The 25329-nt window shown below is 42.3% G+C and overlaps 1 protein-coding gene across 4 annotated transcripts in view; it reads left to right on the plus strand.

Moving 5' to 3' along the window:
• The window catches only part of CNOT1 (CCR4-NOT transcription complex subunit 1), a 161666-nt gene that overhangs the window by 121526 nt on the left and 14811 nt on the right, over positions 1–25329 (plus strand). For 2 of the 4 annotated variants that reach the window (XM_070953113.1, XM_070953114.1), the window contains exons 34-42: positions 9996–10115; positions 10472–10663; positions 12631–12773; positions 16138–16246; positions 16337–16506; positions 18183–18435; positions 21303–21551; positions 22372–22535; positions 24465–24582. In XM_070953113.1, the coding sequence (XP_070809214.1) occupies positions 9996–10115; positions 10472–10663; positions 12631–12773; positions 16138–16246; positions 16337–16506; positions 18183–18435; positions 21303–21551; positions 22372–22535; positions 24465–24582 (1518 nt within the window). The remainder of the gene's footprint in view (positions 1–9995; positions 10116–10471; positions 10664–12630; positions 12774–16137; positions 16247–16336; positions 16507–18182; positions 18436–21302; positions 21552–22371; positions 22536–24464; positions 24583–25329) is intronic. The other 2 variants (XM_070953115.1, XM_070953116.1) reach the window with 1 other exon arrangement.

The following is a 25329-nucleotide window of genomic DNA, read 5'->3' on the forward strand; positions in this document are numbered from 1 at the left end:
CCTGGAGCCAGCCTCGTGTAACCTCCCGGGAAGCCAGTACCAACCAGGAGGGACACGGGTCCAGTAAACATGTGGCCGCACTAAGTCTCCCCAAAATCCTGTCCACATCATCAGGAGTCACAGCATCAAACTCCTCCCAGATAACATTCTCAAGACTGTTCCTCGTCACCCTGCCCTGATCTACCCAGTCAGAGTCCAAATCCCCCCGGATCTGAGCGATTTTGTCATACAGGTATTGTCCAAAATCCTCTGCCCTGCCTTCTAAGGGATCCTCCCGTACTCCCGGATGGAGCAGGGAGCGGGTCACCCTAAACAGGGCGGCCGGACGATTCCCTGATGATGCAATAGAGGCGGAAAAGTAATTAAACTTTGCCGTCTTTATCGCCACTAGGTAGGCCTTAATATGCAACCTTACCAGTGTTCGATCAGATTCAGCGAGACTGGCCCTCCAACCACTCTCCAGGCATCTTTTCCGGCGCTTCATTTCCCTCAGCTCCTCAGTAAACCAAGGAGCCGCACGGGATCGGCACCGGGTCAGAGGCCACAAAGGCACGACTCGATCCAAGGCCCCACCAGCCGCCCGATCCCAGGCGGCTACCAGGTCCTCGGCCGAGTCATGTGCTAGATCCTCAGGAAATGGCCCAAGCTCCGTCTGGAACCTATCAGGATCCATCAGGCGCCTGGGGCAGATCCATCTAATTGGGTCCGCCTCCCTGCGGCGAGGGGTCACGGTTCGAAGATCTAGGTGAAGGAGTGAGTGGTCAGTCCATGACAAGGGTTCCATGTCAATGCCCCCTATAACAAGACCACTCAACCACTGGCCAGAGACAAAAATCAAGTCCAGAGTGTGACCTCCCCTGTGAGTAGGGCCATGAACTAACTGGGTCAGGTCCATGGCCGTCATGGAAGCCATGAACTCCTGAGCCACCTCAGACGTTTCACCAGCGGATGGCAAGTTGAAATCACCCATGACTAAAAGCCTGGGTGTTTCTACTGCCACCGTGGCTATCACGTCGAGTAGCTCAGGTAGGGCTGTTGCCACGCGGCAGGGAGCCACGTACGTAAGCAGCAAGCCCATCTGAACCCCACGGCCCCACCTCACAAGGAGGGACTCACATCCGGCTATCTGAGGCACAGTGGTCTCCCTCGGACCCAGATCCTCGTTAATAATAACCGCCACCCCCCCCCGCCCCTCCCCTGGGCCCTCGGCTGATGGAATGCTCTGAAGTCTGGTGGGCACATTTCAACCAGAGGGACGCCACCCTCCGGGCCCAACCAGGTCTCCGTAATACCCGCCAGGTCCGCTCCTCCCTCTTGAATAAGATCCTGAATGAGGGGGGCCTTATTGACCACGAACCTGGCGTTACACAGCATCAACCGAAGGCCCAGATCCTGAGTATCTAAGCCACCTAGTATCCGAGCGGAGCCTTGGGGACTGGGGCAAGCAATTGCTCTCAGACAGCGAGTGCGAGCCCCCAACACCTGATATGGTCCCCTGCTCCCGCCATATCTGCCCCTCCCATCTACCATGCCGATGGTACAACCCTCATAGATATCGTCCCCCATCCCTTTCCCAATCCCTCCTCCAGTGCCCCCCAAATCGTTACCCTGTGCCGGGCACAGGGTAACCCCCCAAATCGTTACCCCCCCCCAAATGGTTACCCTGTGCCGGGCACGGCTCTGACCCTGGTGGATTCCCCCCCCCCATCCGCCATAGTCAGATTACTCTCGCCATAGTCGTCATTACTCTCCTCCAAAAAGAAGGAGAAGACCCAAAATTAATTAAAAATTATAGACCGATCTCCCTCCTGAATACGGACTACAAAATTTATATGGGCATCTTAGCAGGAAAGCTAAAAATAATTTTGAATAAATTAATACACAGTAATCAAAATGGATTCCTCCCTGGGAGGCAAATCAGGAATAATACAAGGATGATAATAGACATATTGGAATACTATGAGGAACACCCGAACAAAGAAATGGCATTGGTCTTTGTCGACGCCCAAAAGGCATTCGACAATCTTAATTGACAATTTATGAAACAACAAATTATCCAAATGGAATTCGGATCAGATTTTGTCAATACAATATCCACAATCTATCAAAAACAAAAGGCTAACATATTACTGAATGGAGAATTAACTAAGGCTTTCCAAATTAGAAAAGGGGTCCGACAAGGGTGCCCTCTATTCCCACTTTTATTTATTTTAGCACTAGAAGTACTTTTGAGAAAGATTAGGAACAATAATGAAATAAAGGGTTTAACAATCAGAAAAGAGATATATAAGACACAGGCATTCGCAGATGATGTGGTATTAAACATGGAAGAACCATTAGAATCAGGCACTAAAATTTTGGAAGAATTGGGCAATTATGGAGAGGTAGCAGGCCTTACATAAATCCAAAACTAAATTATTAACAAAAAATATGACAGAGGTAAGAAAAAAAGCACTGGAAGAATCAATGGAGATCCAAACCGCCAAGAATACCTTGGGGTGTGGATTTCATCAAGGTGCTCGGCCCTCAGAGAGGATAATTATTTACCATTGATTAGAAATATTAAACAGGATCTAGAAAAGTGGGGAAGACTACATATATCATTATTAGGTAGAATTGCGGCAATAAAAATGAGCATATTACCCAAGTTATTGTATCTATTCCAAACGGTCCCTGTTAAATTAGATAAAAAAATTTTTTTGGAGCTCAATAGCATCATCAGAAAATTTATTTGGGAGGGAAAGAAACCAAGAATAGCAATTAGGAATTTACAGGACAAGAAGGAAAGAGGGGGTTTCGGATTACCTAAATGGGAGTTATATCAAAAAGCTGCAAACCTAGTATGGCTGAAAGATTGGGCAACCCTGAGAAATAAAAGACTGTTAACTTTAGAAGGGCATGATCTCCAGAAGGGTTGGCATGCATATCTCTGGGATACTGGGAAGAAGATGAAAACTTATTTCCATTGGCATAAAATAAGGGAGATCTTGATACAAATATGGGAAGAGATGAGACAGAAGCACTATAGGAAAATTCCGAGATGGCTTTCCACCATGGATAATATATCCAAATGTATTAGAAATGGGTAAAACGGTCAGATACAATGAATTATTAGATGGGGGAGGGAATCTTAAAACAAGGGAAGAATTGATGGAACAAGTTACTTCTATAGACTGGCGGCCATATAACCAAATTAAATCCAGATATAAAAATGATAAGGAGGAATTTGGCATTGAGACGAGAATAAATGGATTTGACAAGATATGGATGGGTACGGATGACAAAATTCTAGCTAAATTATATAATTACTTATTGGAGTACGATATGGCAGAGGAAGTAGTTAAAGACCCGATGTTAGCATGGGCCAAAAATATCAGACAGAGTATAAATCTGAACAAACGGGATTCAATATGGAATAATAATCTTAAAATGACAAAGGCGACGGCTTACAAGGAAAACCAATACAAGCTGTTTTATAGATGGCATATGGCCCCAGCTAGGATAGCGAAGATCTACCCCAATTCGAGCCCTAAATGTTGGAAATGTTACCATCAGCAGGATGCTTTCTATCACTGCTGGTGGACTTGTAATCAGGCACAAAAATTCTGGAGGATGATATGGATGTGGATTAGAGAAATAATAAAAGAAAATTTTGATTTCGAACCAAAAGCCTTTCTCCTGGGAATTTTGAAAATTGAATATGCAAAAAAGAAAAAGTACTTAATTATACATATTCTGACAGCCGCTAGAATTTCCTTTGCCCAGTATTGGAAAGAAAAACAAATACCACCTCAAGAACATGTTATTGGGAAAATACTGGAGTGCGCCGAAATGAACAAACTGACTTCAGAAATTAATGACAGAGAAGATTCGGAATTTTATAGTGTGTGGGACATGTGGTACGAATGGATGGGGAAAAGAAATAAAGAAGGAAATAGAGTACAGAGATTAAATATTAATCAACAAAATCCATATGAACAGTATTACATTTAGTCTTAGAGATTTGAGCACTATTATCTTTAAGTGTTTTGAAATTAAATTTAGCTTTAAGAAACAATATCAAATAAAAGACAAGTAATAATGCATGTAGATGTATATATGTATATAATTGCACCAATGAATCAAAAATGTATTGAATGTATCACTATATGTTATAATAAAAATCAAATTAAAAAAAAAGGAACTTTGCATTGAGGAAGATATCCTTCTCCAGCCATTTTGTCTTCTCAGTTGTTTTAAATAATGTACTGCTTGATTTTAGATAATGTTTTTCTTACTGTTTTTTCTTGTTTTATTTCATTACTTTAAATTTTTGTATTTATTTAAATTAATTATACAGCCACCTATCCCACAGCAGTTTGATATTGATTTTACTTATTAACTGTTCCAAGCACTATGTATTCTTTACGCACCACTTGAGTCCAAATCAAATCTTCAGTCACAATATAACAAAAAACAAAATGAAAAATAGAGAAATATCAGCCTGACAGAATTTACAGTTGTGCTCATAAGTTTACATACCCTGGCAGAATTTATGGTTTCCTGGCCATTTTTCAGAGAATATGACTTTTAACATGAAAACCTTTCTTTCACTCATGGTTAGTGTTTGGCTGAAGCCATTTATTATCAATCAACTTTACTCTTTTTCAATCATAATGACAACGGAAACTACCCAAATGACCCTGATCACAAGTTTACATACCCCAGTTCTTAATACCGTGTTTTGTTCCCTTTAACATCAATGACAGCTTGAAGTCTTTTATGATATATGTGGATGAGGCTCTTTATCTTCTCAGATGGTAAAGCTGCCCATTCTTCCTGGCAAAAAGCCTCCAGGTCCTGTAAATTCTTGGTTCTTACATGATCTGCACGTTTGAGATCTCCCCAGAGTGGCTCAATGATATTGAGGTCAGGAGACTGAGATGGCCACTCCAGAACCTTCACTTTATTCTGCTGTAGCCAATGACAGGTCGACGTGGCCTTGTGTTTAGGATCATTGCCATGTTGGAATGTCCACGTACGTCCCATGTGCTTGGAGAGCGAGTGAGCAAGACAGCTTTCTAACCTCTGTTTGGGTGCGTGGGTGTGTTTGGGAGAGAGGGAGGGAGCGATCTGAATCCGAGGCACCCAAACTTCTGGCAGCGGCGGGGGCAGCTTCTGAGCAGCCAGCTCCACCTGATCTACTCCCTGAGTCTCACCGTTCTCGTTGCCCCCACCCCCACCCCACTCAAACAGCGACTTCCCTGCTCAGCCCCAACAAGCTATGCATCCAGGGTGCCCGCACCAGCATCCCGAGAGAAGCAGAGAAGATCATTGCTTGCAAGCAGACAAGCAGAGGTAGCAAGCGTACGCCGTGCTGTGGGAAAAATGAGAGGTCCTGTTGTCCCGCAGAGCCTGCCGCTGCTTGAGTGGGGTGTGGGGGGTGAGGAGAACCGCGAGACTCAGGGAGTAGGTCAGGTGGAACTGGCTGACTCAGGGCTGCTCAGAAGCTGCCCGTGCCACTGCCAGAAGTTTGGGTGCCTCGGCTTCAGATCGCACCCTCACACACACACACACACACACACACACACACACACACACACACAAAACAGAGGTTGGAGAGCTGTCTTGCTTGATCCCTCTCCAAGCGCCCCATGCACAGCCCATTGCTTGGCGCGTTTGGTTGCAGAAGGAGGCGCAGCCCCTTCTGCAAAACAACCCCAAAACAACAATGGAGTTGTTTTGTTCACCGAGGTGGTACTTCAGGAGGGCAGGCGGACGTCTGCAGCTGACAACTATAATGGATATGTCCACCTGCCTTCCCGAAGCACCACTGCGGTGAACAAAACAACCCCATTGCTATGGATGCATAGCTTGTCGGGGCTGAGCAGGGAAGCCACTGCTTGAGTGGGTGGGGGAGGCAGTAAGCTGCTAGCTCCTTCCCCGCAGCCCTGCCATGCTTGCCTGCCTTCCATGTGGACTTTTGCTTGCCTGCCTTCACAAGCTGGTCATGGACGCCAGGAAGGCAGCATGAAAGGCAGGCAAGCATGGCAGGACTGCAGGCCGTGGACCAGTTTGGGGGCGTGGCCAGCCAGCCATTGCTCCCGGTTCGGCGAACTAGCCTCAATCTCCGCTACCTACTCACTCGAGCCTTTCCAAACCGGGAGCATTTCACCCCTGATTCACACCCCTTTGTGTCAACCTATGTGCATGTTATCAGGCCACAATCACCAGGGTATGTAAACTTTTGATCAGGGTCATTTGGGTCGTTTCTGTTGTCATTATGATTGAAAAAGAGTAAACACAGTTGATTGATAATAAATGGCTTCAGCCAAACACTAACCATGAATGAAAGAAAGGTTTTCGTGTTATCATTCATATTCCCTGAAAAATGGCCAAGAAATCATAAATTCTGCCAGGGTACTTATGAGCACAACTGTATGTTCTGTTTCCACGCTGGCAGAAGTGCCATCCTGGCCTTGCTTTGCCCTGTGTCTCTGTCAGGGTGACTTCTGCAGTGGGCAATTGCCTGCCGCAGTTCTGGTATGTCCTAGGCTGCTGCTGTTTAGGGTATCTGAAAATGTCGGTTTGGACTTCAGGATCATTTCTGAGGGCCAATCTCCTCTCACAGATTTTCATGATATTTCCAAAGCAAGCAGAGTGTGGAGAGCTCAGGGATAGCAATATAGTTGGGATGCCCTCTGAACCTAGCAGCTCCGATGATGGTGGCTTCCTCAGTGCCAAGATGTAGGGCCTGAGATTTGAAGAGTGGAGTGAAGGGGACAGAGGAAAATTATCCATTTGGAAAATTATCCAAATGTGTCTTCATTTTCTTCTCCTATGGAGACTGTTGGCCAAGTTGGATTTGGCCCCAACACTCAGCAGGCTCTGTTCCTCCAACCCTGGTCCTGGCTGCGAAGGTTCTTCTGTGACTCCATGGCCCTTAAAATCTGCTCAGCTGCCGGAAGCACTCTGAGGAGAGTTTGCTTGGACCATGATGTATCTAGTAGTCTTCACTCTCATGGAAAAGGGCATTTCCTTGGTCAGAAAGGAGCTGAGCGTTTCTTTGTTCAGTAGAGCCATTTTATGATTGTGGCTCTTGCCCTCTTACAGCAGAGACTTACAGCAAAGAGAGAAATTTTGATATCAGCATACTGTTAGAAAGTATGTTATCTTTAGTAAGCATGTTGTCTTTACCACAGTGTCCATTCAAACATGGGCCTTATAGATTCAGTAACTTTTCCTTTAGACATCTTGATTCATCAACGTCTCTAGCAGAATCTGATTCTCTGCCTTGTTCCAAATAGGACATAACTTTTTTTAAAAAAAAAATATTCAAGTTCTTTCTGGAACAATCAAGAGACTCTTGATAATGTATGCGATAATAAACATGATAAAACATTTGTAATAAGTTTAACAAGTACAAATGAAGATACCATACAGAGCAATACATTAAACATTCATTATGCACATATAAAACAGATACAGTAACTAGTAGTTAACATATAATGAATCAATTGTTCAAAAGTTGGAATTAAGATTGCCAGGAGAAATATCAACAACCTCAAATATGCAGATCATACCACTTTAATAGCAGAAAGTGAAGAGGAACTAAAGAACTTCTTGATGTGGGTGAAGAAGGAGAGTGCAAAAGTTGGCTTGAAACTCAACATTAAGAAAATTAAGATCATGGCATCCGGCCCTCTCAGTTCCTGGCAAATAGATGGGGAAGAAATGGAGGTAGTGACAGATTTTATATTCCTGGGCTCCAAGATCACCGCAGATGGGGACTGCAACCAAGAAATTAAAAGACGCTTGCTCCTGGAGAGGAAAGTTATGGCAAATTTAGACAGCATATTAAAAAAGCAGAGACATCACCCTGCCAACAAAAGTGTATAGTCAAGGCTATGGTTTTCCCAGTTGCAATGTATGGCTGTGAAAGTTGGACCATAAGAAAGGTTGAGCGCCAAAGAATTGAGGCCTTTGAACTATGGTGCTGGAGAAGACTCCTGCAAGTCCCTTGGACTGCAAGGCGATCAAATGCAGTCCTAGAGGAGATCAACCCTAACTGCTGTTTAGAAGGCCTGGTCCTGAAGATGAAAGTCAAATACTTTGGCCACCTAATGAGAAGGAAGGACTCCCTGGAGAAGAGCCTAATCCTGGGAACTATTGAGGGTAAAAGAAGAAGGGGACGACAGAGTACGAGGTGGCTGGATGGAGTCACTGAAGCAGTTGGCGTGAGTTTAATAACAATAACAACAACAACAACAACAATAATAATAATAATAATAATAATGATGATGATGATGATGATGATGATGATTTTATTTCTATACCGCCCTTCTCCCGAAGGACTCAGGGCGGTGTACAGCCAATTTAAAAACACAAGACAAAACAATGATTAAAAATTAAAATAATTAAATAGATTTGGCCCGGTTTAAAACCCCGAAAATTTAAAATACCCCAATTTAAAATTATTATGTTGATAGCCCGGCCTGGCGGAACAACAGGGTCTTCAGTGCGCAGCAAAACAGCCGGAGGTCGGAGATCTTACGTATTTCCGGGGGCAGTTCATTCCACAGGGCTGGGGCTCCCACAGAGAAGGCCCTCCCCCTGGGTGTCGCCAGCCGACATAACTTGGCTGATGGCACCCTAAGGAGACCCTCTCTGTGGGAGCGAACTGGCCGGTGGGAGGCTATTGGTGGCAGAAGTCGGTCTCGAAGGTACCCGGGTCCTGTGTCATGGAGCGCTTTAAAGGTGATGACCAACACCTTGAATCGCACCCAGAAGACCACTGAGAGCCAGTGCAGCTCGCGCAGGAGGGGAGTCACGCGGGCACGAGTTGCGCCCATAACCACCCCGCGCGGCCGCATTCTAGACCAGTTGGAGCCTCCGAGCGCTCTTCAAGGGGAGCCCATGTAGAGAGCATTACAATAGTCTAGCCGGGAGGTGACAATGGCGTGAGTGACCGTGTGCAAGGCGTCCCAGTCCAGAAAGGGCTGCAACTGGCGAATCAGGCAAACCTGATAAAAGGTCCCCCTGGCCACGGCCGTCATATGCTCTTCTAAAGATAGCTGTGCATCCAGGAGGACACCCAGATTGCGAGCCCTCTCTGTGGGGGGCAAAGATTCACCCCCAATAGTCAGCGATGGCACCTGCTGACTATATCGGGACTCCAGAGGATGGTAGAGGACAGAGAAGCCTGGAGGAATGTTGTCCATGGGGTCGTGATGGGTTGGATACGACTTTGCAGCTAACAATAGCAAAACATAGAACCAAAACCAGAGGAGTTACTTTATACTCCAAATACTCTTTGGAATAATTCTGTTTTTAATAGCTTGTGGAAAGCCAACCAGGTGGAATCCCTTTCTTGCCTGCTCTTCTGCTAGTTGCCTAAGACCTGGAAATTGGTTTTGTCATCAGGCACATTGAGCTTGGTGAGTGATGTGTACCGTGTACATGTAATACAGAGCTAAATTTCTAGCAATAACAGGAACTGCAGGCCTCCACTGATGCTGTGTATCTTTTGCTTTCTCTTCCTCTGTGGACCTTGTGAAGAAGTTGATTGTGAAGAAGTTGTGTTTGAAAGTTGGTGTATGTTTTTGCTTTTAACTCCCATGAAGCAAAAGTTGTGCATATCTATTGGAGCGTTGTTCTTTCAACTACTGTGGGGGCTGGGTAGCTCTCCTGCAATTGCTGAAATACAAGTCCCAGCAGCCTCTTCACCATCTGCATTCCCTGGTGCTGCTGGGAAGCTGTTATTCACCATATCATTTGTCATAGTAGAATCACGCTAAATGCAATTGCTGAGTGCCATAGCATTTGTGTGGCAAACGTGTAAACTAGAAAGATCTGCTCTTAAACTGATAAATTTTAGTTGACTATCTTTACTCAGTAGATTCTGCAGTAACTGTAGTCTCTTTTTCTGAATTAGTTGCAAGCAAGAGTAATTGAGGAATCCACTCTCAATATAGCTGTGGAAATATGTTACTGACATTCATTATTTGTTTTTTAAGGTTGGTGGTGTGGACCCAAAGCAGCTAGCTGTATATGAAGAATTTGCACGGAATGTTCCTGGTTTCCTCCCAACAAATGATTCAAGTCAACCAACAGGAATCCTGGCCCAGCCTATGAAGGTAGCTGTCCACTCGAGTCAGAAAAGGACATTCAGGGTCTTATCCAGTGGCTTCTGAGGAACACTTTTGAAGAATAGTGCTATTCTTCAAAAGTTACATACTACAGTAGAGGAAAATTTAAAAATCTACTATGATCTATTAAAGGCTTAATGTTTATCCATTTCATAGAATCATTGAATGTAAAAGTTGAAAGGGGCTTTGAAGATCAGCAGTGTCCATTTGAACAACAATATTTTTGAAGATGCTGATAGTAATGTTCCTGATGAAAACTAATCTAAAGGCATTTTTTAAAAGCAAATATTTAAAATGATCATTCCTCAGGGATCTGACTGCATCTTTGCTTCATCCCAATATAGCAAGCCTGGGCAACTGATGATGTGGCACAGATCTATGATAAATGCATGGCAGAGCTGGAGCAGCACCTGCAGTCTGTTCCCCACACTCTGGCCATGAATCCCCAGACACAAGCTCTGCGGAGCCTTTTGGAGGCTGTCGTTGTGGCTCGTAATTCTCGAGATGCTATTGCAGCCCTTGGATTGCTACAGAAGGTATGTGCATAAACTCCGGTGATCACTCTTTTGTGGAGAAAATAGTTGCTGGGTCTCCATAAACATAGTGGGATTTGGAGTGCAAGTACCTCTAAAAAAGATGATAAGGATATGTCCCTACAAAGTCCCTATCTGATGAATCAGGACAGACTGGGCTTCCTACCTGTTCTGCAGTCTTAAGAACTCCCATTGGAGGATTTCCTAGCAAGAAAGCTGGAAAACTAGTTGTTTTCTTCTGCCTTAGGCTGTGCTTGGCCAAATTTCCATGGTGGCTACAGGATAAGCTGCAAAGCTTTACCTTGAAGTTATGAGCAGAGAGGATGGTCTTAATAGGGGACCTGGGAATTATTGGGTCAGTCCAGAGACTGAAGCAAACATGAGAAAGATACTCAAAATAATCCTGCCTCGATATTGTTTAGTGTAAGAAGAAATGGAGCACAAATTGGGAAGGCTTTCAAGATTCTGTTAGTGTACCCTCTAACCATAAAATAGCATTCCTAGAATCCCCACAGTGTCTGTTTTTTTCAAATGCCTTCCATAAAGGGCTGACATCCTATTCTCAGGAAACTAATCCATATTTCCTTTCCTGTGATAGTCCTTTAAAGCATTAAAATATCGTTTCGGCACCCCTTTCCCTTTTGTTCTTTGGCCTAAATCAGGGCTGTCAAACTTGTGGCCTGATACTGCACACGCCCGGTTTAGTGAAGGGGGGAAAAAGTTGTGATATGTCACGTGACGCCATCAGTTTGACACCCCTGGCCTAAATGTACCCAGTTAAATGTACTACATAGGATTAAGCTTTCAAGTCTCTCATCGTCTTAGTCTTCTCTATACAGGTAGTCCTTGATTTACGACCACAATTGAATCCAAACTTTTACTGCTAAGCAAGACAGTTGTTAAGTGAGTTTTGCCCCATTTTCAATCTTTCTTGCCATAGTTAAGTAAATCACTGCAGTTGTTAAATTAGTAACATGGTTGTTAAGTGAATATAGTTTCCCCATTGGCTTTGCTTGTCAGAAGGTCTCAAAAAGTGATCATATCATCCCGGAACCCTGCAACTGTTATAAATGTGAGTCAGTTGCCAAGTGTCTAAATATTGGTCACATGACCATGGGGATGCTGCAACAGTGGTAAGCGTGAAAAATGGTCATCAGTCACTTTTCAGTGCTGTTGTAACTTTGAACGGTCACTAAACAAACTGTTGTAAGTCGATGACTACCTGTACTCTTTCCAGTTGCTCATTGTCCTCCTTGTATTGTGCCCATCAGAACTGGGCATGGTACTCCAAGAGTGTTCTGACCAAGGCAGTGGAGAGTAGAACCAGCTATCCCTGTGAAAATATAAATCTGGATAAAAACATAAATGTTGCGGATGTCTTTTTAGAAAACAGAAGGAGAATCGTATCTATTCAGGACAGAATCAATCTACTACAGGTAGTCTTTGGCTTATGGCCACAGCTGAGCCCAAAATTTTCATTACTAAGCAAGGTAGTTGTTAAATGAGTTTTGTCCCATTTTACGACCTTTTTTCCCCTAGTTGTTAAGCAAAACACTAATTGTTAAGTGAATCATGCAGTCATTAAGCAATTCTGACTTCCCACATTGCCTTACTTGTCAGAAGCCAGCTGGTGATCCCATGACCCTGGGATAGTGCAGCTGTCATAAATACATGCTAGTTGCCAAGCGCCTGAATTTCGATTATGTGATCCTGGGGATACTCTGTGGTAATAAGTAATAAGATACTCCAGTCATAAGTCAGTTTTTTCAGTGCCATTGTAACTTCGAATGATCACTGAATGAATGGTTGTAAGTCAAAGACTTACAGGTTTTGTGGGCTTGTGTATCATTAAAAAAATGAGTTGTTAACTATTTGATTATATTCTTAAAAGATATAAAATCCAATCTGAAGAGAGAACTAGTTTTTTTCTGCCAGAAAATCCATTAAGAAATACTTTCTTCTTCTGACAGGCAGTTGAAGGATTATTAGATGCTACGAGTGGTGCAGATGCAGACCTCCTCCTCCGGTACCGCGAATGTCATTTGCTTGTATTAAAAGCCCTGCAAGATGGCCGGGCCTATGGCTCTCCCTGGTGTAACAAGCAGATAACAAGGTCAGTCATTTATTTGTTTGTTTGTTTGTTTGTTTGTTTGTTTGTTTGTTTGTTTGTTCTATTTATATGCCGCCCTTTTCCGGAGACTCAGGGCGGCTTACAATGCGTTAAGCAATAGCCTTCATACTTTTGTATATACCTGCTTAGTCGGGCTTTCGGCCCCCCCTAAGCGGTGTTCTTTTTTATACAAAGTCAGTTTATTGCCCCCACAATCCGGGTCCTCATTTTACCTACCTCGGAAGGATGGAAGGCTGAGTCAACCTTGAGCCTGGTGAGATTTGAACTTGCAGTAATTGCAGGCAGCTGGTGCTACTTAACAGCACTTTAGTCTGCTGCGCCACCAACGCTCTTTCATCATCATGACATGGGGGTGAAAGAGCTTTGAAAGACCATCACATGGTTTTTACATCATAGTTTTCCCAGAAAAAAAGCAAATGTAGAAGAAAAAGAAAAGTATCAGGACTAGGATTCATGCACCTTCAAAATACTTAATCTCTATAAAATAAATGCATGAAGCTGAAAAAGTATGTTGTTTTGAATATGGGATGAAACGGTTCGGTCAGAAGGTCCTTCTTAGTTGAATTTAGCACCAGGAATTTAGCTTCCCCGCTGCCAACACGGAGCAAAGGTGTCGTAGGCTCTCTACTGTAGAATAAATTTTCAAAATGTTCGAAGCCCCTATTCTATTCAATTCAATTTTTATTTGTTGATTAGCCCTTTGAGCCATATCAAGCCCTATTCTATCATTGAACCAAAGAAAACTTAGTGTTTTTTTTAAAGTTCTTTTAATATTCCTATAGGATACAATAAGAAGAATTTAAGCAAAAAAGCAAGCCCCACGTTCAAACACAAGCTTGTCTCTGGCTATCGGTCTGGTAAAAATTATTTGTGATGACATTAAAAAAACATACATCAGTGTACTTTTCCATTATAAATCTGGCTTAACTAATATTTCTCATCAAATAAGCCAAGCAGGATTTGCATAAGTATCAACTATCACCATAGGAAAGCTCACAGAACACATGCTGTTACATTTCAAATCTATAAAAACAATTCAGTTTTTCTGCTGAGCAAAATGTATTCAAAACTGCCTTGTCCCCACCCACCCCCACCCCCCAAAGTTTTGAATAAAACAGTGTATTTTGTTCTGAGAATGACAGAAAGCTCTCTGAATGTGGGTATTTTCTCTCAAGCTTAGTCCAACCACAGTAACTATTTTGGGCTTTTGCATAGATTTGGATTGGCTTGAATCCTTGGATTGACCCAGTACCTCCTATAAAGTATTCTTGTAATTGCTGAATGTATAAATGGTGTCTTGATTAATGTGACCCCATCATTCAGGCTTAATGTTGTTCTTAGTTCTGTATAAGATTATATTGTGCACTTAGTGCTGCTGTGTGAGTACTATTCTAATCTCCTTAAATAAAAAAAATGATGCCTCTGACATGATTAATATATTCTGAGATGACTATTGAAACAGGTTATATCTGAGAAATAATGAGTTATATCACCTCACAGAAATGACAGAAATCAAACTTAGTTGCTTATACCCAAAGGTGATTTTTCAAGAGGCAACTGGATTTTCTGATTTTTCTTTGAAGACATTTCACTTCTCATCCAAGAAGCTTCTTCAGCATTGACTGGATGGTGGGGAATGGAAGGATTTATACTCCTTGCAGACAACTGGTCATTTGCATTCTTTTAGTGAGTTGTCAAAGCTACCTGGAGGTTTATCTGTGTCGCCGGGGTCACCTGAGTGGTGCAAATGGGTGTGGAGCCTTCTTGGAACTGTTGAAAGGACTGTGTTGTAGATTGGAGATAGATAATGTTGTATCCCTCCCCCTCTGTTGAGAGAGGGCTGGTTGTTCAATTTTGATATAAATAGCCTCTTTAACCTCTCTTGCAATCCAGTGGTCCTCTCTGTCCAAATTATGGACTTTGTTGTCTTCAAAAGAGTGGCCTGTGTCTTTTAAATACAGGTGTTTTATCCTTGGGATGGAGAAGCTTCTGCCTTAGTGTATTCTTGGGTTTGAAGTGTGCATGTATGTTATGTTGGCTGAAGATCCTCCTGAGCTTTTGTGATATTCCTGAAACATATGGAATGACAATGTTGCTTCGTTTATTGTTCTCATCATTGTCTGTTACAGAGGAGCTCCTGTAGAGTCTTTTTTGAGATTTGATGAAGGCCCACTTGGGATAGCCACATGTTCTGAGGGCTTCTTTGATGTGTTTACGTTCTTTTTCTTTCCCATCTATGGGAAAGATGGTAGACAGGCCTTCAGCTCAGTGATGTAAGGTTCTGATGATAGGTTCTTCAAACCCAAGAATACACTAAGGCAGAAGCTTATCCACCCCAAGGATAAAACACCCAGACAGAAACTGAGCAACATAGTATATGCAGTATAATGCAGTGAGTCATGTGCAGATCGCAAGTTGACAGTCCGTACATTGGGGAAACAAAACAACCACTTCATAAACGCATGGCACAACATAGACAGGACACATCACAAACACATCAGGACTAGATTCAGCAGTCCATCTGCATTTAAAAGACACAGGCCACTCTTTTGAAGACAACAAAGTCCATATTTTGGACAGAGAGGACCGCTGGTTTGAAAGAGGGGTTAAAAAGGCCATTTATGTCAAAATTGAACAACCAGCCCTCTCTCAACAGAGGGGGAGGGATGCGACATCATCTGTCTCCAATCTACAACACAGTCCTTTCAACAGTTCCAAGAAGGCTCCACACCCATGTGCATCACTCAGGTGACCCCGACGACACAGATAAACCTCCAAGTGGCCTTGACAACTCACTAAAAGAATGCAAATGACCAGTTGTCTGCAAGGAGTATAAATCCTTCCATTCCCCACCATTCAGTCAGAGCTGAAGAAGCTTCTTGGATGAGAAGCAAAACATCTTCAAAAAAAAAAAAAAAAAACCCTGAAAGTTCAGTTGCCTCTTGAAAAAAAGCACCTTTGGGACAACCATCACCTGGATGACTGAGAATCTCCATAGACATTTAGTTGCTTATAGTTTTTAACTATGTTTTTAACTTCCTCTGAATCCTTCCTATGAAGTCACAACAAATGATATTACTTTGAAAGTTATTGCTGTGCGGCAGGTAAAGCTTGTGGTGGTTTTATTATTATCCCAAATGGTTTTGTTTTAGCTGTTTTCTGTCCTTTGTGGACGGCTCAGCTAGAACTGATTTGCTACTACTTCTTGCTGACCTCCTTGACGCAAGCCAAGACATGACCTGTCTGCTTAAGTTGAAGAGACATGAAGCAGAGATTAATCAATCTTTGCCTGCTGAGAGTTAGAACAAAACTAAATTAACATGAGAAAGTGACAATACTTTTCCAGATGTCTGATTGAGTGTCGAGATGAATATAAATACAACGTAGAAGCAGTGGAGCTCCTGATTCGTAACCATCTAGTTAACATGCAACAGTACGACCTTCACCTGGCTCAGGTGAGTTGTTGACATTGGCTTTCATGAAGACAATACAGATGCTCTGGGATGGAAATGGCTCATTCTTTTTGGCATCTCTGCTCTTTATAGTCCATGGAGAATGGCTTGAACTACATGGCAGTGGCGTTTGCAATGCAACTGGTGAAGATTCTGCTGGTGGATGAGAGAAGTGTGGCTCACATGACAGAAGCAGATTTGTTCCATACCATTGAAACTCTGATGAGGATAAATGCTCACTCCAGAGGAAATGCTCCAGAAGGGTAATGCTCAGACACCGGGGGTAGGGAGGTGGCCAAACAAGCCTGATGGCCGTTTGCAGAAACAACTGCTCTGTCATCCCCACCCCACATTCTTCCTGGGTCAGGAGTGGCAGAGAATGCTATCCTATCCAATCTGGAATCTGGTTAACTTCACTATGTTGTCCACAATACAGGTAGTCATCACCTTATAATAGTTCATTTACTGACCGTTTGAAGTTAAAATGGCACTGAAAAAAGTGACTTATGACCGTTTTTCACACTGATGACCATTGTAGCATCTCCGTAATCACGTGATCAAAATTCAGATGCCAGACAACTGGTTCATATTTATGACAGTTGCATTGTCCTAGGGTCCTGTGATCACCTTTTGTGATCTTCTGACAAGCAAAATCAATGGGGAAGCCAGATTTTCTTAACTGTGTTACTAACTTAACAATTGTCTCTCTTACCAACAGAAATTTTGGGCTCAATTGTGGTCATAATTCGAGGACTACCTGTTATAATCATTCATGTATTTGACTTAGTTAATTTGTCAATTTCCTTTGGAAGAAAAAAACAGGATAATACAGGTAGTCCTTGAATTACAGAAGTTCACTTAGCAATGGTTCAAACGACATCACTCCCAAAAGTACTTACAACACAGTCCCAAAGCTATGAATGTTGCAGGACCACAGCAGTTGTTCATCCTTACAACTGACCACAAAGACACTGCAACATTGCCCCTGCCTATTCCCCCCCCTCCCCCCAAGGGGGACCTAACAGGCACTGGTTCTGCTAGGCTTGTCCCCATCTCATCACTGATCACTCCCTTACCTTTTGAAGATCTGCAGAGTCAGGGCCCTATGATAGAAAAGCCACCGTCTTCTCAGATGCTGGTGAAGCTGTTGCAAAAAGCTTTTTGCACAGACAGTGGTGTGAGATCATGCCTGCAAAGCCTTCCATCCCCTTTGCAAAAGGCTTCTTGTGTGGAGGATGGAGTCCTGCAAGGGCATGAGATCACGCCCCAGAAGGTTTCCATTCTCCATACCAAAAGCAAAGGGGATGGAGGCCTCTTTCAGACTCACCAAGGCTGCCTGGCGCTCTAAAAGTGGATTGGGTGTCCTGCACAGGCAGCCTCAGTGAGCCAGCCAAGCTGAGCAGGGCACACTCACCCCACTCTGCCTCTGTTCTTACTGCTCCGCTTTTGGAGCACCGGGAGCAAGCAAGCACGCTGCCATGCAAACCACATGGCAGATAGGCTGGAGAGGACACAGTTGTTTGGCGAGAAAGGAGGAGCAATCAGCCTGTTCTGGAACTCCTTGAAAGGTAAGTGAGTGATTGATAATGGGATGAGGGATTGTAAACGGAACATGAGATAGTCCTTGGGTGTTCAGAAGAGGTGGCCTGTTCCAGCACTAGGTCTGCCATGGTCTTCCCCACCCTGAGTTATCTCATGTGCACTTAACGGCACATCCAATTACCAAATGCATTGGGGAAAGCAGGGACGGATCACCTTCATTTAATATGATCCAATTAACAAATCCTTGGGTTACCAATGTAATTGGCAGGCTCTATTACATTTGTAACTTCGGGATTACCTGTATATGGCATATGTGAGATGCAAGTGCTAAAATAATGTATGCTATGGACGGGCTCTAGCTGTACAGAAGCCGACCATATCACTTTGATTCTTACAGGTTGCCACAGTTGATGGAAGTGGTGCGGTCCAACTATGAAGCCATGATTGATCGTGCTCATGGCGGACCCAACTTTATGATGCATTCTGGGATCTCTCAAGCCTCAGAATATGATGATCCTCCAGGCTTGAGGGAGAAAGCAGAATATCTCCTGAGGGAGTGGGTGAATCTTTACCATTCTGCAGCCGCTGGCCGGGACAGCACCAAAGCCTTCTCTGCATTTGTTGGACAGGTAGAACTTGGGGAAAGAGAGGTGCTTTTTTTTCAACAAAACTATGACATAATGATTATGGAACTTGTAAAGTGTATTAATTGTCGCATCAGTGTACTGAAATCCATATTAAATAGTTTGAATGAAAATTATCTACTTTCATCATTAAACTATAAGCTTAAATCAGAGCAAAAATAAACAGTATGAAATAGCAAACAAAGTTAAGTCATGTAAAATTCTAAATAGTGAAAACATTTTACAGGATGCTAATAAAAACAGACAAAAAGCAAAGGAGAACAAAGTCAACAAAGTTTGCTGAGCTTTGGTAAAAGTTTGCTGCCAACCGTAACTGAACAGGTAACCACTTTGGGAATGCCTGCCAGATCTTTTCCCCCTCAAACATAATGCCCTGAGCTTGTCTCCAAGGGGGAAGCAATCCATCATGTGCCTGGGCCTGGCTTGGTAGCATGTACAGTAAAGCAGCTCTTGGACATAAGGAAGCTCCTTTGACTACCCTTGCGTAGGCTGCAGCCTTGGCGCGGCTGAAGACCTGCATTTTGAATGCATTGGGTATTGTATTGCAAAATATTTATGGGAAAATAGATGGGATCATAACAAAAACTATTGAATTAAAATTAAATAATTACATTAAATTAATCAATACAGTTAACTTGTCTATTGTCCACCATGTATTTAATTCTTTTCCCATTCTGGCACTTTAGAGTATATGCAGCTGACCTTGCAGAGCACTTTGTAGTGGCTTCAGCAACCAAATGACAGCCAACCCTACTATGGAAAAGTGTTAAATAAAATAATAATTGTCAATACGGACAGACTTAACCATAGTTTCAATTGGGAAACTGACCATCCTAGACCAAGCCAAGTCTAAAAACGCTAAGGAATTTCTGGAAGCCTAGCCATCAATAGACACATGGACATAAACAATGTCTATAGACTGCAAAAGATACAAGCAACAAGCCAAAAAGGGAACAAAAAGACCAAAACACTTCCCTGTCAGTAATCGACACCCAGATAAGCATAGAATAACTCTAAAATTAAGATCACACAACAATCAAGTGAATAGTACCCCAATCAAGGAACTGCCAAACACGCCAACAGTAAACAGCCCCACCAAAGAACCTCTACACCCCCACCAATACTGACAGGATAAACCAGTAGAACATCAACTGAGAGCAAACCCGACTCCTCACTAGCACTGGTGATGTGACCTAGTTTGGGCAATGAAATGTCTGCAAGAAAACAACCAAGCTCAGAGAATACCAAGGATCCCTGATAGTAGTTGTCAAATTCACAGTATTGTTGGATGAAACAAATTACTTAGACATGTTTGCAGAGAGACCCACCCTTGCCTTTTAATATCCACTGTTTCAGATTGCTCTTAAATCCACCTTTGTCATTTCATGCTCACCTGTTACCTGTTGGCTCAGAGCCCTTTTCTGGAGAGTACTTGCTTGCATTATTCACAGTTGGAATAGAGATGTTTTTTACAAACTTCAGGAATATAAAATAAGAAATGTAAAGCAAAAACTGTCTCAAATTTCTATACTGACTGACCGACCCTGAACATTTTGGGTTTTTTTTTTTTAACATGCTCCAGTACAGATTGTTTTTATGACGTTTATATGAAATTCACCCTGAACCCTCCAAAAAATAAGATTTTATTCTGAAAGATTACATCTTCAAAGAATAACACTGTGAGATAAATATTAATAATTCAGACAATAAAAGACTAGTGAATGGTTTCTAAATGGAAATAATGGCTTCTTTTAGTAGAGCTCATGAACACTCTAGGTTTCACCTATTGGCATTGATAAGTATCACACCTTGCTAGCATTCCCTGAAGGTAATATTTTGTGTGATATGGTGAAACAAAATTAAGTTCCATACTTAACTGGTCTGAAAATATATTTGAATATGAATGTTTATTACTGAGTCCATGGCAATGGTGTTAGTGAAGCTACCTTTTTGCTCTTTTTACAATGTACATATCCCAGGTATGCTTTGAGGAAGATGACTTATAGTATGCATCAATTTTAGAATGAAATTACATATATTTCTGTTGTCTTTATAACTCCAGGATATTTCGAATCCATAGCCAGCCACATAATTTTAATTCCCTTTCCTCATTTGTGTTTAAATGGTACAGTTATATATAAATAATATTATATTTGCATTCAGTTTGCAATGTCTGTCACAGTTTAGCATTAAATGTAAGTTAAAAACTTTTTATGGAGTCAGACTCATTAGAATAAACAAATTTGACATTGCTATTGAATAAGTTGACATTGAAATACTGTCATTGTCAATAAGTAGTTTATATGCGTCATTCTGAGTGAAATATCTATTTCTTCAGTCTCTTGAGAGCATTCCTTACTATAAATGGTGCCTCATTTTAGAGTGCACAAGAAGTGCTCAAGTTCTTTGTCGGTCTTCCTTGCTCTTCAGGGACATGGAATGGTCCTCTGTTAGCAGGACTGACCATAAGGACTACGTTATTCCTACACTATGGCAGGGTCCGCTTGTCAGCAAAGCCATCTCCATTTGGGTCAATCCAGGGCATCTTCAGGGTCAATGCCCTCCTTGATGCGATCCATCCATCTTTTCTTGGGTCTGAGTGACCTTTCCTTTACCATACCCCACGAGGGTGTGGCATTAGGATCTCAACCAACAGAGAAAACTGGTCCTATGGGCCTCTCAGCCAGCACACAGCTCCACAGTGCTTGCCTGGTTCTTCATGACTGACATTGATGATGCACCCCTAGTGAGTGAGATGCTGAGATTTAATCCATTACACTCACTGCCTTCCAACATGTTCCATAGAACATCAATACTTCTTTGTATTAAAGATACGTTTTGTTAAATATGAATTCATTGCCATCCCCAAACAGATGCATCAACAAGGAATCCTGAAAACTGATGACTTGATCACAAGATTCTTCCGTCTTTGCACTGAAATGTGTGTTGAAATCAGCTATCGTGCTCAAGCTGAACAGCAGCACAACCCTGCTGCAAACCCCACTATGATCCGTGCCAAGTGCTATCACAACCTGGATGCCTTTGTGCGCCTTATTGCACTGTTGGTGAAGCACTCTGGAGAGGCTACCAACACAGTTACAAAAATCAACCTGCTTAATAAGGTTAGTGAAGTCATTTTCCCCAGATGATAAGCTGTGTGGGGCGCTATAAAACATTGACATTATTCCACTAACACAAGATGGTGTTACAAACACAAAGCTTGTAAATTTGTATTGCATCCCATACCTACTGTGAAGTTTCCGATAGATGCCCTAATTAATTCATGAGCCACGAGCCAAACTTCAAAAGAAATGCAGTCATTTATTAGGAGCACCATTTCGGCAATATTTGGATGCAGTAATCCCACGTAGATTTATGTTCCCCTATGACCCTCTCTCTCCCCTCCTCCCTGGCCGTGTCATAAATCACATTCTCCAATTAACTACTTTGGCTGGCTGTGAAACCCAACACTCTTCTACTGATTGCTGTGGAATGTAGTTTCAGTTAAGGAAATCAATCAGCTCCATCAGTTCTCCCTCCCTCCTGCTCATGGCAACTTGAAAGCTTTGCAAGTTGATACCTACCTATTGAGATATTCAGTGTTTCTGATCCTCAGCCTGTGGAATACTGGCATACCTGTATGGATTGCTACTAGATAGTAAACGTTTTGACTGCTTAAAAGAATATATTTATGAATATGAGATGAATTTGTGCTCTCTGTTAAATAAGGGAAAAATAAAAGAATGGATAAGTGCAGTCACTTTGCCATAGATATCTACAACCAGATAAAGGGAAAATATTCCCTCATATAAAATATTTTTAACATTTAAAAATAAAATATTCCATAAACTGTTACTTATAAGGGTTTTCTGTAATTACAAAGGTAGATTTTCAAAGTGATTTTATCACATGCTGAGTCAATTCATTCTTTTGCATTTACAGGTTCTTGGGATAGTGGTGGGAGTCCTTTTGCAGGATCATGATGTTCGTCAGAGTGAATTTCAGCAACTTCCCTACCACCGCATTTTCATCATGTTACTGTTAGAATTAAATGCTCCTGAACATGTCCTGGAAACTATCAACTTTCAGACTCTCACAGCTTTCTGGTAGGTATAGAAGAGCCCCTGAAAACAGACAGCATGTGGCAATAAGCCAGACTTACAGGGCTGTCTCTTTTATAAGCAGGGGAGATGGTGGCCAGAGGTGATCAAATGCTCCTCTTATGCTTATTGAGTTACTGTCCCTCAGTAAGTAAGGATTCATTACTAAAAACCAGTCTCTTAACCAAATAGAAACCAAATGGAAAGGTATGAGCACTTATGGAAATATTTCCTTAGAAGAATGTTGCGGACAGCACTCTTTTCTCAAAACTTGACTCATCTTGAGGTATTCATTTTGGTTGCCAGGACATTGGGAAAGGAAAGTTTTATGTGGAGATACCTAAAGTGGCTCTCTGGAGAGTCTCCAACCCTTCTCCTCCATACATTTGTTCCCCAAATTTTCTAGCCCTGGGGATTAAATTACTGAATAGCCGTGAGAGACAGGTAACTTTATTTGTAGTGAAACACACTAGCAGATTCAGTACTATTTGGTATTGCTGAACTATCTGCAGCCTGAAAGAGTTGCGCTTTCTAAACCAGATTCCTCTTCCACATTTTGGAATGTGGAACACCTAAACATCTGAATTTGATGGAAGGTGCTACAGTCTTACTAGGCATCACATTTTCAGGAGAAAACATTTTTTTAATGAATCAGTCTCATAGTAGGATTTCTAGTGCAGTGCAATTATGCATGGCTCTCATCCTTGCTCAGCCCTTTGCATTTGGCCAGTAATGATTTCAGAGCCCCACGTCCCGATCAGAGTGTCTCAAGCAGATCACACTGACTGAACCCTTTCAGCCCCTTTGCAACATCCACTGTCTGAGGCCACATGGAATTCTTGAATATCTCATCTGTCTTTTCCCAAGCAAGCACTGAGTGAAGCTATTGATCCTCTCCAACACCTATATTCTTCTTCTTCAAGGTCTCTGCAATCTTGGAATTCTGCTTGCAGAGCCAGTGCCTTGGGGTCTTTTGACTGTTGGAGATAGCACCCTCAATCAGAAATATTTTTGAAATAAAACCCATTATTTTTAAAGGCCAAAAGATAGTTAACCTCGCAAGATTCATATGTTCTTGCCTGAGCCATCAAAATATTTTGGTCATTCTTAAAAAGAAGTGTATGCATGCAGACATGTAGAATGCATGTGCTTCCCTGAAGAGGGGTGGACCTTTCAAGCTGAAGAATATCTCTTTTGAGGAATTGTTCTGAGCCAGAGCCCTTGCTTTCTTCGGGGAAGGGGTTATTCTGGGAAACTTGGTTGCCCAGAATTTCCATTGCCCAGGCACAAGTCTTCCTCTTACAGTGAGCACATCTCCATTAGATGACAGAAAGGTGGGGTTGTTACCCAGAGGGCAGTAGGGAAGCTTCTCTCTTGGCAAGCGAAAGAGCAGATGGCCCCTGGAGCCCAAGGATCATCCTTTCACCAGCCAGGAATGAGGAGCGGCTTAAAAACTTCAGTGACACCTTTGGACCCTTTGAAAAAATGCCATGGTATAATAATATGATAATATGAGACAGGGAGACATCATGACTAAGCTAGGAAGGAAACTGGCCACTCCTTTGCAGCCCCATCAGATTTCTCAGTCCATTGAAATCAAGACACTTTTTCAGATAGATGGAAACTGCTTCAACTCAAAAGAGAAGGGTGCTGTCCCTTTGGCACGCAGGAGAAATAGCAATATATGAAAAGCAAGTCTGGTTAGTATATTAGAGATGGTTTTATGGACCTAGCAATTAAATTGAAGTTGCAATGCAGGTAGTCCTCAATTTATATTTCTGTGGCTATAATATGATATACAAGGCAGCTTTTTGTTTTTAGAAAAAGCTGTTTATATTATAGTTTCCATTTGTTGCTGTTATTGATGATGTTCTCAGATTATAATGCAGGTTTTTACTGGTTAATATCCCACTGACCACTGTATTTTTATTTTAGCAATACATTTCACATCCTGCGACCTACAAAAGCTCCAGGTTTTGTTTATGCTTGGTTAGAACTGATCTCCCATCGGATATTTATTGCAAGGATGCTGGCACATACACCACAGCAGAAGGTGTGGCTGTAGTTTATCTTTTCTTACTTATGAAGCTTCAGCAGACTATCAAAATGTATCCTGGTTGTAGATTTGGGTTATATGGCTGTATGGTGTTTAATATAATGTACTTCCTATCTTTCCATAAGGCAGGGATCTCTAACTTTGGGAACTTTAAGAGTTGTGGATTTCAATTCCCAAAATTCTCTGAACTCTGGGTCCACAAGTCTTAGTTCCCAGGGTTGAAGACCTTGCCATATGGAAGTGGCTAAGAAGCTAAGTCTGTTAATTTTAAGGTATTGAAACTCAATTCTGCTTCATGGATACAAGTTAATCGTAAATAATTTTGGTCATGTTTCCATTCTATATATTTGGTACGTATAGAGCCCATTCATAGAAATTAACAGTTTATACAGGAACAAGGCTTTCTCAACAGAGCTGCCAGCTTGAGGCTGGATCCAACTCATCCCCTCAGTATCACGTTTTTATCTGTTCAGTGGACTAGGAATGTTCTTTTTCTCTGTGAGTTGTTTTGAATAATCATAAGAAAGAAAAAAATAGCAAGGAATCCCTTGCAGAAAATAACAAATTCTGTGATCAGGCTTTGACCTTGAAGTCCTATATCATAAGTCACTATTCAGATGGTCCTGGTCTTATAAAAACCAAAGGTACAGGTACAAATTAGGCGAAACTTGGCTCAAAAACAGTAACTGTGAGAGGGATCTTGGAGTCCTAAAGGATGATCAATTAAAGATGAGCTAGCAGTGT

Source organism: Pituophis catenifer, unplaced genomic scaffold (assembly GCF_029215685.1).
Source record: "Pituophis catenifer annectens isolate HBS135680 unplaced genomic scaffold, rPitCat1.0.hap2 SCAF_13, whole genome shotgun sequence".
Lineage (NCBI taxonomy): Eukaryota > Metazoa > Chordata > Lepidosauria > Squamata > Colubridae > Pituophis > Pituophis catenifer.